The sequence below is a fragment of the Saccopteryx leptura genome, chromosome 1, assembly GCF_036850995.1.
Source record: "Saccopteryx leptura isolate mSacLep1 chromosome 1, mSacLep1_pri_phased_curated, whole genome shotgun sequence".
Lineage (NCBI taxonomy): Eukaryota > Metazoa > Chordata > Mammalia > Chiroptera > Emballonuridae > Saccopteryx > Saccopteryx leptura.
In genome coordinates, this window is record NC_089503.1 from 324,416,208 (window position 1) to 324,430,792 (window position 14,585).

Consider the following 14,585-nt stretch of genomic DNA (forward strand, 5'->3'; position numbering starts at 1 on the left):
GGATTCCAGGTAAAGCTCACCCTGGGAAACCAGGTAAAAAAGTGATTATTCGAATACTTCAGAAAGCCGCAGGCTAAGTTTAGCTCCATAAGTCATGGTCTTATCCATCTCTTCTCCATTCATTTCTCCAGATAAAACTCCTGTTAAAAAGTTTCTTATGTTTGTATTTCTTTTTAATTTTTCTGAAGTGAGAAGCAGGGAGGCAGAGAGACAGACTCCCGCATGTGCCAGACCGGGATCCACCCAGCAAGCCCACTAGAGAGCAGTGCTCTGCCCATCTGGGGCATTGCACCTTGCAATTGGAGCCATTCCAGCACCTGAGGTGGAGGCCATGGAGCCATACTCAGCACCCGGGGCCAACTTCACTCCAGTGGAGCCTTGGCTGCGGGAGAAGAAGAGAGATATAGAGAGAAAGGAGAGAGGGAAGGGTGGAGGAGCAGATGGGCACTTCTCCTGTGTGCTCTGGACAAGAATCAAACTCGAGACTTCCACATGCTGGGCTGACGCTCTACCACTGAGCCAATAGGCCAGGGTCTGTTTATATTTCTTTCAAGGGAAAATTTTGTACAACTGTTACATATGTGCTTGTATGTGAGTTTTAGTGTGAACTAATTAGATAATGTCCGACACATTTTTATGTCTCTTCTTCTTTTCACTAAATAATATGTCAAGTAGATCTTTCCAGATCCACACAGAAAGATCTGGTCCTGAAAACAATTTCTTTTAACAACTATATAGTATGCTACAATGTAGACATAATCACAATTCCTTTACCCAGTCCATCTTGATACATACTTTTGTTATTTCCAATTTTTTTATTGTTAAAAGTACTGCAGGAAAATTCTTGCTCATATTCTTGGCAGTTGCAAAGTTGTCCATTGGGAAAATTTCAGCAGTGGAATTTATCCATGCATTTAAATTTTTGGTGAATGGTCCCTAATTGCCCACTAGGGAGATTGTTCCAATTTACACTTCCTCAAGTCATAACTTTGAGGAAGTTACTTTGCCCACATATCTTTGCCAGTACTGGCAAGTGTTAAAGTTTTTAAGTTTATGACAGATTAATAGGCAAAAAATATGGTGCACTATTATTAGTTTAACTGACATTTCCTTATGAGTGAAACTGAATGCTTCACATATCGGCCATTTGAAATTCTTTTTCTATAAATTGCATCTTCATATCCTTGGCCCATTGTGTGTTAAATTGCATACACTGTCATATGTGTTACGACATTTTTTTTTTAATCTTTGGTTTTCATTTTCATTTGTTCGTATATATATATTTTTTACCATAGTGAAGTTTTTATCAACTTATTTATGGTATCTGGGCTTTGTCTTGCTTACTCCAAGCCTTTGTAAATGCTGCTCTACTCCATCCATGATTTCCTCCAACACTTTTAAAATTTAATTTAATTTTTATTATTAAATCTTTAATCTGTCTAAAATTTATTTCATATGGCAATAAACCCATCATCTTTTCTGAATACTCCCTGTTTATTCTGTTGATTTTAAATTTTAATGTAACATTCAAAATTCTTATATTTGTCTGAGTTAATTTCTGGACTTTCTTTTCTAGTTCATTGGTCTTACTGTTTATTTTTTGGTATCAAACTATTTTACTTATTGTTTCTTACAGTATTTTTAGTACGTGGTTGGGATTATTGTTCAATTTTGAATTTTTGCGGGATAAATATACAGGTTTACTTTTCAAGATGAAGTTTAGTATCACCTCCAAGAAGTCATTCTCATCTTTTAGTTAAGTGAGTTAGTAAGAATTGGTATACCAAATCAAGTTTTCCCAAAGCAAAAGCAAAGTATCTTTCAGGCAAGCATGTGAGCCCAGCTGGGGTTTCTTCATTGAGATATAGATGTTCAGTTTGTTAAAATTTCAAGGGGAGAAATTAAGGCTATCTCTCATGCCAGCATTACTCTGATGTCTCTGCTCAAAATATTTCATTTCTTGAATGTTCTCAGCAGTATTTTAATGTTTTCTTCACTAAGTGCTACCTATTTCTTCTTTCTGTTCTTGATGGTTGTTATAAATATTACATTTCCTTCACTTTTACTATCTAACAAGTAATATTAGAAAAACTTTAAAAATATTGATTTTCAAGACTGATATCTTTTCTAATTCTCTTATTTTAGTTAGTAGTTTTTAGTCGATACTCAATTTTCTAAATAAATGTTCATTTCATCTGCAATTAATAATTACTTTTGTCTTTTCTCCCCAGTATTTATACCATTTTATTTTCTCATCTAATTCAATTGTCCAGTACATTGATAGGCTGATAGTAAACAACTTTTCCTTGTTCCTAATTTTAATTGATATACTTCTAATGTTTACTAGTAAGCATGATTTGAGATAGATATCATTACTTTTACTCCTCAAGATTGAATATAGCCTTTTGTCAGATTTCAGTGCCTGGTAATAGTCATATGTTTTTCCTTCTTTGACTTATCAATAAATATGTTAATTTAAGCATATTTATAAGTATAATGCCCTTGCATTCTAGGGCTACATTGTACTTAGTTGTGGTATATTGTTTTAATGCATCGATGAAGTTTGTTTTCTAAAATACTTTACTATTTTTACTAATATTCTTAAGGCAGATTTCTCTATTCTGTTTTCTGGTTCTTTATCAGGTTTTAATGTTAGTTCTATTACACTGCCTGAGTAAGATTAATTTTGAGGCTTCACTTCTATTTTTGTACTGTAAGGCTTCTTAATAACATTAGAATTTATTTATCTTTAAAGAGCTGGAAAGCCAAGATATTAGGTAGCCTTTAGATTTTCTTTCATTGCTTTTATTTTATAATTTTCTTTGAGATTAATATTAGTAACATTCTTCTAGGAAGTCATCCATTTCAAACAGTCTTTTAAATGGATATTGTTAATAACACTGCAATGAACATGGAGATATGAATATCTTTTCAAGTTAGTGTTTTTGTACTTTTAATAAATACCTAGAAGTGGAATTGCTGAGTCATATAGTAATTCTATTTTTAATTTTTTAAGGAAACTTCATACATTGGAAGCTACTTAACTGTCCATTAATGGATGAATGTGGGGTGTGGTCTATATGTGTACACACACACACACACACACACACACACACAGTGGAATATCAGCCATAAAAAAAGAATAAAATCTTACCATCTGCAAAAACGTGAATGGACCTAGAGGGAGGGTATTGTGCTAAGTAAAATAAGTCAGACAGAGAAAGATTAATATCATATGATTTCACTTATATGTAAAATCTCAAAAAACAAACGTACAAACAAAACAAAGTAAACTGACTCATAGACACAGAGAACAAACTGATGGTTGCCAGAGGGGAGAGGAGGGGGAATCAGTAAAAATGGTGAAGGAGTATAAAAGGTACAGATTTCCACTTGTAAAATAAATCACAGAAATGTAATATACAGCTCAGGGAATATAGTAAATAATATGTTGATAACTTTGTAAAGTAATAGGAGGTTACTGGACACCAGGTTACTGGTGATCATATCATAAGATATATAAATGTCAAATCACTATGTCATACACTAGAAATTAATATTATATTGTATGTCAACTATACTGTAAAAGAATGAATAAATTAAAAAATAAATAAATGGATGGAAAAAATAAAATGAATTGTATTGAATTTTACAGAGTACTCTTTTCTGATTCTTTTAAACTGTAGTATAGTCCTGAAAATTTACTTTTCCACATTATTGGTTTTGAATCAGGTGCTGATACACAGCTATGTATCTACTTTTTCCTAAGGGCTATACAGTAAAATTTTATGCCTGTAGACATATGTCGTCACTCGTAACTATTCACTTTTCCTGTTGTAACTCAATAGCAGCTATGGACAATATTTTTAAAAATTGATATGGCTGTGTTCCAATAAAATTTTATTTAAAAAACAGACATTTGGCACATAGTTTGCCAGCTCCTCCTGGCCAGTAATAGCCATTGTCTATCTTTGTTTAATATTTCTTATTTAAAATAAGAGTTTTTGTGATTATTTACCAATAGCATTTTTTAAATGAGATTCTAATTTAGTTGGGCAATTTTTCTTCTTTCCTTGGTTCTATTACATATTTATTTTTCTAACTTCTTGAATTAAATGCTTACTATTTACTTATTTATTATTTTCATATTTAGGTACTTAAGTATTTCAGGTATATTGCTAGAGAGCAGAACTTGAGTCTGTCCTGTAAGTTTGTTGTGTGGTATTTTCATTAATGTATAGACTTCTGTAATTTTAGTTTTTATTTCTTTTTTGTGAAGAAAGCTAAGATATAGATAGATAGATAGATAGATAGATAGAGAGTTGCATGTGTGTATTAGTTTAGATTAATTATTTTTAAGTTTTATATCTGGTCCATTCCACCATCACATCTCATCTGGAATGTTACATTAGAGTTACCTAATTGGGTTCTCCTTTCTCCAGCTCAAAAACCTTGACTGGCTTCCCATTTAATTCAGAACAAAAGCCAAAGTCTTTTTAATGGTTATCTTCAAACTCATGTCCCAAACTGAATTTTCTTCCAACTTTTCTAGTGCCTACTCTAAGGCACAAGCATTGGCCCTCCTTCTCTCTTTTTCTTGTCATATATTCAGTGCACCAAGGCAACAATAAACACTTCTAACACTTTCCTTCATGTTCTATTCACTACCCTTTAATTCTTGGCTACTTTATAACTACTTTATGTGCTGTTTTCCCTGCCTCCACCATCTCACTTGGATTGTCATTGTAGCCCCACAGCTGCTTATCCAGCCTCTGTTCTTAACAACTATAAAGTTACCTCTGTAAACATCAAATCTAATACAGTTTAGACTTTTTAATTGGCTCTATTTTCACCAATGCTTGGGACTATGTAAAACCTTACCCCAGTTCCTCTCAGCTTTATTTTCTTGCATTCACCCATACAAGCTGAACAGAATGCCCTGTACTTTTTCCTTAGTTCCAGCCTCTAAGCCTGTTTATCCCACTGTCTGCCTTCCCCACATATATCACCTGTCCTTCAGTGCCCACTTCTTTGACAAGACTAGCAGATCACTGATTCATTCATTTAAGAAATGTATAGTAAGTACTAGCAATGCAGAAGACTCGACAAAGTGCTAGCAATACAAACACAAGTACACCATAATGCCATTTCTCATTAAGTTTTAACTGTGTCCACATGCCTCTGTGAGAAACATACCATATTTTGTAGACATTATTTGAGTATATGTCTGTATTCCTCTCCTGTCTGAAGATAATCCTAAACTCAGATTTTGTCTTAAATTTCTTTGTATCAAGAAATTTTAAACAGTTATTTCTTATTTAAGTGACCTCCTCTTTGGTTCTTTATAGTACATTGTTTTTAAGTTAAACATATATTTACCATATGACCCAGCAATCCCATTTCTTTCTCTACTTTAGAGAAATTAAACTGTATGCACATACATGCAAATGAATGTTCACAGAGGCTGTATTTATAAATGCCAAAACTGGAAACAGCCCAAACATCCCACCAGTGAGTGTTTGGATAAACAAACTGTGATGTATTCATCCATACTGTGGAGTACTGGTCACCAATAAAAAGGAATAAACTATTGATAAAACAACTTGGGTGAATCTCAGAGACATCAAACTGAATGAAAGAAACCAATCTCAAAAGTTTATATACTATTTGATTCAACTTACATAGCATTCTTTTTTAAAATTAATTTTTAAAGGGAGAGAGAGAAAAAACAGCATTGATTTGTTGTTCCACTTAGTTGTACAATCATTGGTTCATTCTTTTACATACCCTGACTGGGGATCAAATTGCAGTCTTGATGTATTGTATTGAGACAGGACTCTAACCAACTGAGCCACCAGGCTAGGGCCTTATATATAAGGTGACCTAATGGAGGACAGCCCTGCTTTTGTAAGTTCCATCCTCCCTTGAAAAGTGTCCTCCTATATGTCCTTCTTTTTATTATTGGAAAACTAATCTGTAAATGTCTGTATTTGATCGATGCAGAGTCGATCCATTGTGTATGATGTGACATATTTGTATTTGACATGACAATTCGTCAAGGATCAATATCTAAATGAGTACTTTTTCTTACAATTATTATTAAAAATTAATAGGCATGTAAACATAATTACAATATAAAATATTACAAATGTTTTTATTGTGCATTTATCATATTATAATGTATTATTGTTGCAATGAATAAAATGTTTCTTTTATTTACAATTTTTTTTTAATTTATTTTTTGTCCTCCTTTTCATTGTAAAAAAAGTTGGCCACCTTATTATATAGCATTCTTGAAGTAAGAAAACTGTAGGTCTAGAAAGATCAGTGGTTGCCAGGGATTGTAGGTAGGTAGGATTTATATGAAGGACTTATTCAGAAGGCACTGTTTTGTATCCTGATATGGTAGTGTTTACACAAAATTAAACATGTTGAAATTCATATAACTGTACACCAAAAGTAGAAAAATAAATTTACTGTATGATAATTTTTTAAAAGTAAGATTTCCAACACTATACATCCTAGGTCCTCATTCTCAAGATTTCTAGTTCATTTGTACTGTGATCTAGAACAGTGGTTTTCTTTTTTTTTTCTCTCTCTCTTTTTCTTAAGTGGGAAGCGGGAAGGCAGAGACAGACTCCCGCATGCACCCCAACCAGGATCCACCAGCATGCCCATTAGGGGCTCTGCCCATCTGGGGCTTGCTCTGTTGCTCAGCGACTGAGATATTTTAGTGCCTAAGGTGAGGCCATGAAGCCATCCTCATCACCTGGGGCCAGCTTGCTCCAATTGAGCTATGGCTGCAAGAGGGGAAGAGCTAGAAGGAAGAGGGGGAAGGGTGGAGAAGCAGATGATTGCTTCTCTTTTGTGTGCCCTGACCGGAAATCTAACCTAGGACATCCACACTCCAGAACGACTCTCTACCACTGAACCAACTGGCCAGGGCAAGGCAGTGGTTTTCAACTGCCAGAAATTTTGTGCCAGTTCATGAAAGAGTTAACAACTCTACTGTTGTATGAAAATTATAGACCCAATGACTATAGACCAGAGGTCCCCAAACTTTTTACACAGGGGACCAGTTCACTATCCCTCAGACCTTTGGAGGGCTGCCACATACAGTGCTCCTCTCACTGACCACCAGTGAAAGAGGTACCCCTTCAGGAAATGTGGCAGGGGGCCGGATAAATGGTCTCAGGGGGCCGCATGTGGTCTGCGGGCCGTAGTTTGGGGATGCCTGCTAGACTGTTGAAGACCGCTGCTCTAAGGCAGATCACAAATTGCAGATTCAAATTCAAAGAAAGTTAATAATACTCTTAGAGTCTATTTTAATATCTTTGTCACTTCAGTTCTCTAATGAACCAGTAAAAGAGCAGTGCACAGAATATTAGCAAGACTAGTGTCAAAGAGAAGTCACTCTTGCTGCCTCTTGTTTTTCACAGAGAACAAACTGGTTGAACCCACCTAATCAGGCACTATGTCAGTACTCCATGTGCTGCCTATTACCTTATAAGAATGCTCTTTACATATTTACATGTTTCCTGCATTTAACTTGTTACTGTGTCATTGGTGTCACCAGCTAAGACCTACCTCAACTGGAGTTTGATGGAGGAATCTGCATTTATAACAAACATATCAGGATACCCCAGTGCAGGAGTCCACATACCACGATTCACCTGAAACAAACAGCAGTCCAGCAGTATGATTTGTATAAAACATGTCATCCAACAATGTTTTTTTTGTTTCCTCTTAGCTCTGAGTGTTCATTCATGAATAGTAGAGAATAAATGGAATAGGTGAGATGTTTCTTCTCTCCCTACCCTTGGCCATGAAGGAGCTCTGTTATATCCTAGCAGATACTCCACAACAGACTTTATCCCAAATCATCACATACTCATGAGGTTGACAATCACAGTAACTCATGTCTGAAAAGACAAAGGTTGTGGTAATATGTTCCAGATGTAATTAAATCATAAAGGGTATGTATAATATGATCTCTAAGAGGAAGACCACTCTGCACAAAAACGAAATAAGAATAATAATCCTCTTGAAACGTTAAGAAGATAGTCTTTTTGTGTGTATGTGTATTTTTGTTTGAGGCTCTGTTGTGTAAAATAGAATCCCAAACTTAGTCTTAAATGTGTACGTTGTTATTTACTTGGCTGGCCACTAGATGGCGGGATGTTAATGTACTGCCATACATTTTATATTGGAAGCAGGTTTCATGGAGTTCTATTTTTCTTGGATTATTTTCTTATTTAATTTTTATTAAAGTATAAATTTACATTTTTAAGTGACCTTACAGATAATCAGTGTGACAGTCTGCACTGGAACCCCAGATCCCTGAAATCTCACTCCTTGCTGACATAAAAGTATGGAAAACTGTTTCAAAAGAAGCTATTGAAATGTTTATAATGAAAATTTCAGAGCAATAGCAAATAAACACAGGATGTGATACCCAAAAAGAAGCTTTGACTGTATCAACACTTATGTTAATCTAAAGTCTTTAATTTTGCAGAAAAATATTCTTCCATTATATAGTGAGCCTTCAGTAGATTTTGTAATATCTGCTTTACCACTTATACAGACTGCAGAGAAGTGGACCAGATCCCACATCTGAGCTCAGAATAGATTAAAGAACAGACACCAGAAGTGAAGTTAGTATATTCAAGGTAGATATAAAGTTGAGCTATGACAAGTGCCCGTGCCCTCCCATGAAAGGTCGCCAGGAACACAACTGTGGGTGAACACAGTAGGTTTACTGTCAGTGCTGTGAGAAAGAATTCATCCTGTTTGAAACCGTGGGGCATCTCAGTAAGAGGGGGAAAGGCTTCCAAAGCACTGGGTCTGGAAGAGTATCACCCTGAGGAAGTGTCAATTGGTCAGAAAGGGGACATAGGGAAAAAGTTGGTCCTTGTGCCTGGCTAGATGTGGTGAGTGGATGAGAATGGTTTCTGTAGGGCTTTGCATTGTAAGGGCTCTGGCCTCTGCTCTGAGTGAGGTGGAAGCCACTGAGGTTTATGCTTACTTTAACAGAGTTTTAGAAGGATAGGGAATAGGTAATATTGACTGCAAGAACAGGACACCCACATGAAAAAGATACTTGCTTTTAACTTTCTTTTAGATGTTGTGTCATGTTCAGGATTACATACTTTTTTAAATAGATAAAATATAATTTTAATAATTTTGTATAAAGCATTATATACTAATACTTAAGACCTTAAGATGCTTAAAAATAATTTTATGCTTTTTGATAAACTCATTCAACAGGAAAGCTAAAAAACAATAACTTTCATATGCTAAAAACTTCTGTGTTTTGTTTATATCTACTCTAGGTGCAAAAGTCAAGAAATAAGCAAGTACGAGAATTATTCCCAGATGGTTTCAGTATTCATCATGCAGGAATGCTTCGGCAAGACAGGAATTTGGTTGAAAACTTGTTTTCCAATGGGCATATCAAAGTCCTAGTTTGTACAGCCACATTAGCCTGGGGTGTCAATCTGCCTGCCCATGCTGTTATTATTAAGGTAAGAGCTTGCCTTCCTTTGCACATGTATTTGTGGTATCTTAAAACAAACCTGTGGATTAATTTATTTAGAAAAATATTGTGATTTAGCTGCTTCGCTGGCTTTGAAAGTTATTTATATAAGGTCAGAATTACTTTCTTCAAAAGAATCTAGTCTATATTGTGGAAATTTAACTCTATCACAGATGATGAAAGGATTAGTTAAAGTACACTTTTGAGATCTTGCCGTATTTGCCTATTTCAGTACTCAGCTCATCAGGATTATATTTGTGTGTGTTTATGTAAATTTTTATTAACTTTTCCTCATCTAGGGAACACAGATATATGCTGCAAAAAGAGGCTCCTTTGTTGACCTTGGAATATTAGATGTCATGCAGATATTTGGTCGAGCTGGAAGACCACAATTTGACAGATTTGGGGAAGGAATCATCATAACAACACATGATAAACTCAGCCATTACCTCACTTTGCTCACTCAACAAAACCCAATTGAGAGTCAGTTTCTGGAAAGCCTTGCAGATAACCTAAATGCAGAGGTAAGATAAGAGGTAATGAGTTCAAAGTTGGCAAAGAATCATTAGCTGCAAGAATGACTAAGTAAAATAACGGTTGAGTTGGTTGCTATTTTGAAATATTTAGGACAATAGCTTATACCATTATACAGTCTTAAAACACAATGAAGTGAATGGCAATATTATAGATTAGTTGAGTGGTACAGAATGCAAATGATAACTGATAAGAACTCATTTCTAAAAGACTATATACTTTTACATTACAAGATTTTTTTTATAGGGCAGAAATCTAAATCTGTGCAAATCAAGGGGAAAATAATTACAACTACTATATTTGTATTATACTTTTACAAGGTTTTTATGAAGTATTTATTTTTATTTATTGATTTGAGAACATTTATCTTTTCCTGTATGTGCCCTGACCGGGTACCAAACTGGCAACCTTTGCTCTGTGCTTCCAGATAATGCTCTAACCAATCAAGCCATCCAGCCAGGGCTTTTATGAAGTTTCTTTTAAGGTGTTACAAGGTTTATTAAGCTCTTTCATCAGATCATTTGATTAACTTGGTTATGCAAAATATGATTGCTCAGCTATTAGAATTTATTTCATGTGTGTACATGTGTACTGCATTAAGGTTTAAATAGCAGACCCTGGGAGCCTAGTAAATAAGCATTCTTAATTTTAAGAGTTTAGATGTCAGCCATTCAAATGCAGTTTACTGTTTTCATGACATTTTAAATTATTGCTCTAGCATTCAACCCTTTCCTACTTCTCTTTTTTTACTTTTAAAGATGACTCAAATAATTTTTGAAAGTAGGAGGGATATAAGTATTAAAGATGAATAAATGAAATATTTACTATCAAATATTACTTGTAGTGTACAGGTCCTATACCAGTTACTTCTTTTTTTTTTTTTTTTGCATTTTTCTGAAGCTGGAAACAGGGAGAGACAGTCAGACAGACTCCCGCATGCGCCCGACCGGGATCCACCCGGCACGCCCACCAGGGGGCGATGCTCTGCCTATCCTGGGCGTCGCCATGTTGCGACCAGAGCCACTCTAGCGCCTGAGGCAGAGGCCACAGAGCCGTCCCCAGCGCCCGGGCCATCTTTGCTCCAATGGAGCCTTGGCTGTGGGAGGGGAAGAGAGAGACAGAGAGGAAGGCGCGGCGGAGGAGTGGAGAAGCAAATGGGCGCTTCTCCTGTGTGCCCTGGCCGGGAGTCGAACCCGGGTCCTCCACACGCTAGGCCGACGCTCTACCGCTGAGCCAACCGGCCAGGGCCACCAGTTACTTCTTAAACACCATATAGAAATTTCACTTACATTCTATTGATGTTATTTGTAAGTCTTTTTAGAGGATGAAAAACATACTCACTCTGCAGCCCCCTCTGTTAAGGAGCATATAGTGCAAAGGGGAGAAAAAGATCCAGCCCCTCCCCCCAGTACCCACAGTGCAGTATGTTGGGAAGTAATAAGTTCTGTAGAAGGATTCAGTAGAAGGACAAAGTATTCTGGGCCACAGGCATCAGGAGAGGCTTTGCTCATGAGGGTGGTAAAACTTGATCTGGGACCAGAAAGATAGATAAGGTTTGGAGTATCTTGGTTGGAAGATCTGGTTGCAAGTTAGAAAAAGTCATGAAAGATGCTAGTTTCTAGTAGTATAATTAGAAGAAAATGGAAAAGATTAGGAAGTAAATTTTGCCTCCAAAGAAAATAATATAGCTCAATCTCAATCCTCATTACCTACTATGATTGCATGGGTTAAATAAGTAGGTCTTTGGTCTTGGGTCAACAGTATCTATGGTGGAAAAGTCTAATGTACAAAGATAGTAATTGAGGCAGGTAACTGAGGACCTGCTAAGTGCCTGAGACTCCATTGTGTGTTTTTTGTATATTCTACCACCCTCCCAATATTCCTGCCAAGTGGATAGGGTTGTCCTCAGAGAGATATATAACTGACCCAGAGGTCATTCAGTTACTAATTTTTGGAAGTGGTATTTAAACTCAGGACTGTGTAGCTCCAAACATAGTCTTTTCATTATAGTCTACATGTCTGCTATATTAAATATAGTAAGCTAAAGGTGAATACTTTTCTCTATATTAATACCTACCATTTGCCATCTTCTGAGACCAGGAATAAACATTTTCCAAATTGATGGTCATTAATTTCTCTGACTTACAATAAAAATCAAGGTTATTTTTTGAAAATTTTCTAGAAAAGCATATCAAGGAAGACTATATCTTCATAAAGTTAAAATACTGTTCTCAATAGCTTTTTATAAGTGGTAAAGTAAGCACAAGGTGGTGATGTTATTATGCAGAAGACACAAGGTGAGTAAAATACTGCTCGTATCCTCAAGGAACTCTTTTTCTTAGGAACTATTAAATGCCATTAGTAAAACTGTTTAGTCAAGTCCTGAGAAATTAAAAATTGTAGTCCATAGAATCACCTCATACTCATAAAGTACTCGTTAAGTATCTCATTTTCAGAAATATCAACTGTAACCATTAATTCCACGTAATGCCATAAATGGTATTCAAATAATAAAATATATACCTTTAAATTTTGGGGTAATATAGTGAAGTATAGCTATTTTTTTTTTTGTATCTTTCTGAAGCTGGAAACGGGGAGAGACAGTCAGACTCCCGCATGCACCCAACTGGGATCCACCCAGCACGCCCACCAGGGGGCGATGCTCTGCCCACCAGGGGGCGATGCTCTGCCCCTCCGGGGCATCGCTCCTTTGCGACCAGAGCCACTCCAGGGCCTGGGGCAGAGGCCAAGGAGCCATCCCCAGCGCCGGGGCCATCTCTGCTCCATTGGAGCCTCGCTGTGGGAGGGGAAGAGAGAGACAGAGAGGAAGGAGAGGAGGGGGAGGGGTGGAGAAGCAAATGGGCGCTTCTCCTGTGTGCCCTGGCTGGGAATCGAACCTGGGACTTCTGCACGCCAGGCCGACGCTCTACCACTGAGCCAACCGGCCAGGGCCAGTATAGCTATTTTTTAATGTATAAAGTTTCTTTCTCATATTTTGGTCTACTAGACTATTTCCCAATTAAAGTAAAATTTCTCCTTAAGGAAGCAAACTCCCATAAATTGTATTTTGAGTGTGAAATTAAATTTGGTAATCTGTGGAAATCAAGTGTGAAATTAGTTTATAAAAGGAATGTGTGCTGTGTCCTGAAGGTAATGGATTTTTAAGTCTTTAGAGTCCTGCAATCTTTGCAGGACTATACAGGGGCAGTGATCAGCATAAAGGTCATGTTGGATTAGTCATGTTGTTTCTACTAATATCTTTGATAATATGAATATCAATTCTAACCACTAGTTTAGAAGAACTAGAGAAAGTATTATATTTAATGCAAATATTTTATGAGGCATCTTTGTTGATTGATGCCTAATAGGGCTGGACTCTCTAATGCTAATACCAAAGGTCATTAATAGCAGCCCTCTATAAAGCTACTTAATTTTGTGCTGAGAGAAAAGCTAAAGTCAGTTTGGGGCTTAAAATGTATTCATCAGAGCCTGACTGGGCGGTGGCGCAGTGGATAGAGCATCGGACTTGGGATGTGGAAGACCCAGGTTCGAGACCCCGAGGTCACCAGCTTGAGCGAGGGCTCATCTGGTTTGAGCAAAGCTCACCAGTTGGACCCAAGGTCACTGGCTTGAGCAAGAGGTTACTCGGTCTGCTTAAGGCCCGCGGTCAAGGCACATATGAAAAAGCAATCAATTAACAATTAAGGTGTTGCATCACGCAACGAAAAACTAATGATTGATGCTTCTCATCTCTCCGTTTCCTGTCTGTCTGTCCCTGTCTATCCCTCTCTCTGACTCTCTCTCTGTCTCTGTAAAAAATTTATTCAGCAGATATTACTGTATACCTGATCTATGCCAACCCACTGTACTTTAAAATATGTTACTCTTGCCTGACCAGGCGGTGACGCAGTGGATAGTGCATTGGACTGGGATGCAGAGGACTCGGGTTCGAGACCCCGAGGTCGCCAGCTTGAATGCGGGCTCATCTGGTTTGAGGAAAAGCCCACCAGCTTGGACCCAAGGTCGCTGGCTCGAGCAAGGGGTTACTCGGTCTGCTGAAGGCCTGCGGTCAAGGCATATATGAGAAAGCAATCAATGAACAACTAAGGTGTTGCAACGCGCAATGAAAAACTGATTGATGCTTCTCATCTCTCTCCATTCCTGTCTGTCTGTCCCTGTCTATCCCTCTCTCTGACTCACTCTCTGTCTCTGTAAAAAATAAATAAATAAAAATTAAAATATGTTACTCTTTCTATATATCTATTCATACATTCTTTATATTGAGTCCCATCTGTCTCGCTGGACATGGATTTAAGGGCGCCTCCACAGTCTGCCCAACTGTCCCTGTCTGGCTCTGGTTACTCTCCAACACAAATCTTACTCTACTCACTTCAGCTACAAAGTCCTAATTTTACTGTTTCTAAAATAGGGATAATGGATCGTTGTGAAAATTTTACAAATGCCTGTGCCAAGTTGGTATTCAGTAAAAGATTGTATCATCATTAGCTGTCAGTCC

General features: G+C 37.0%; 1 protein-coding gene across 1 annotated transcript in view; it reads left to right on the forward strand.

The window, feature by feature from the left end:
* ASCC3 (activating signal cointegrator 1 complex subunit 3) overlaps positions 1-14,585 on the forward strand; it is a 351,207-nt gene that overhangs the window by 180,108 nt on the left and 156,514 nt on the right. Inside the window, exons 15-16 of the mRNA XM_066358816.1 lie at positions 9,333-9,524; positions 9,835-10,059. Of these exons, the coding sequence (XP_066214913.1) occupies positions 9,333-9,524; positions 9,835-10,059 (417 nt within the window). The remainder of the gene's footprint in view (positions 1-9,332; positions 9,525-9,834; positions 10,060-14,585) is intronic.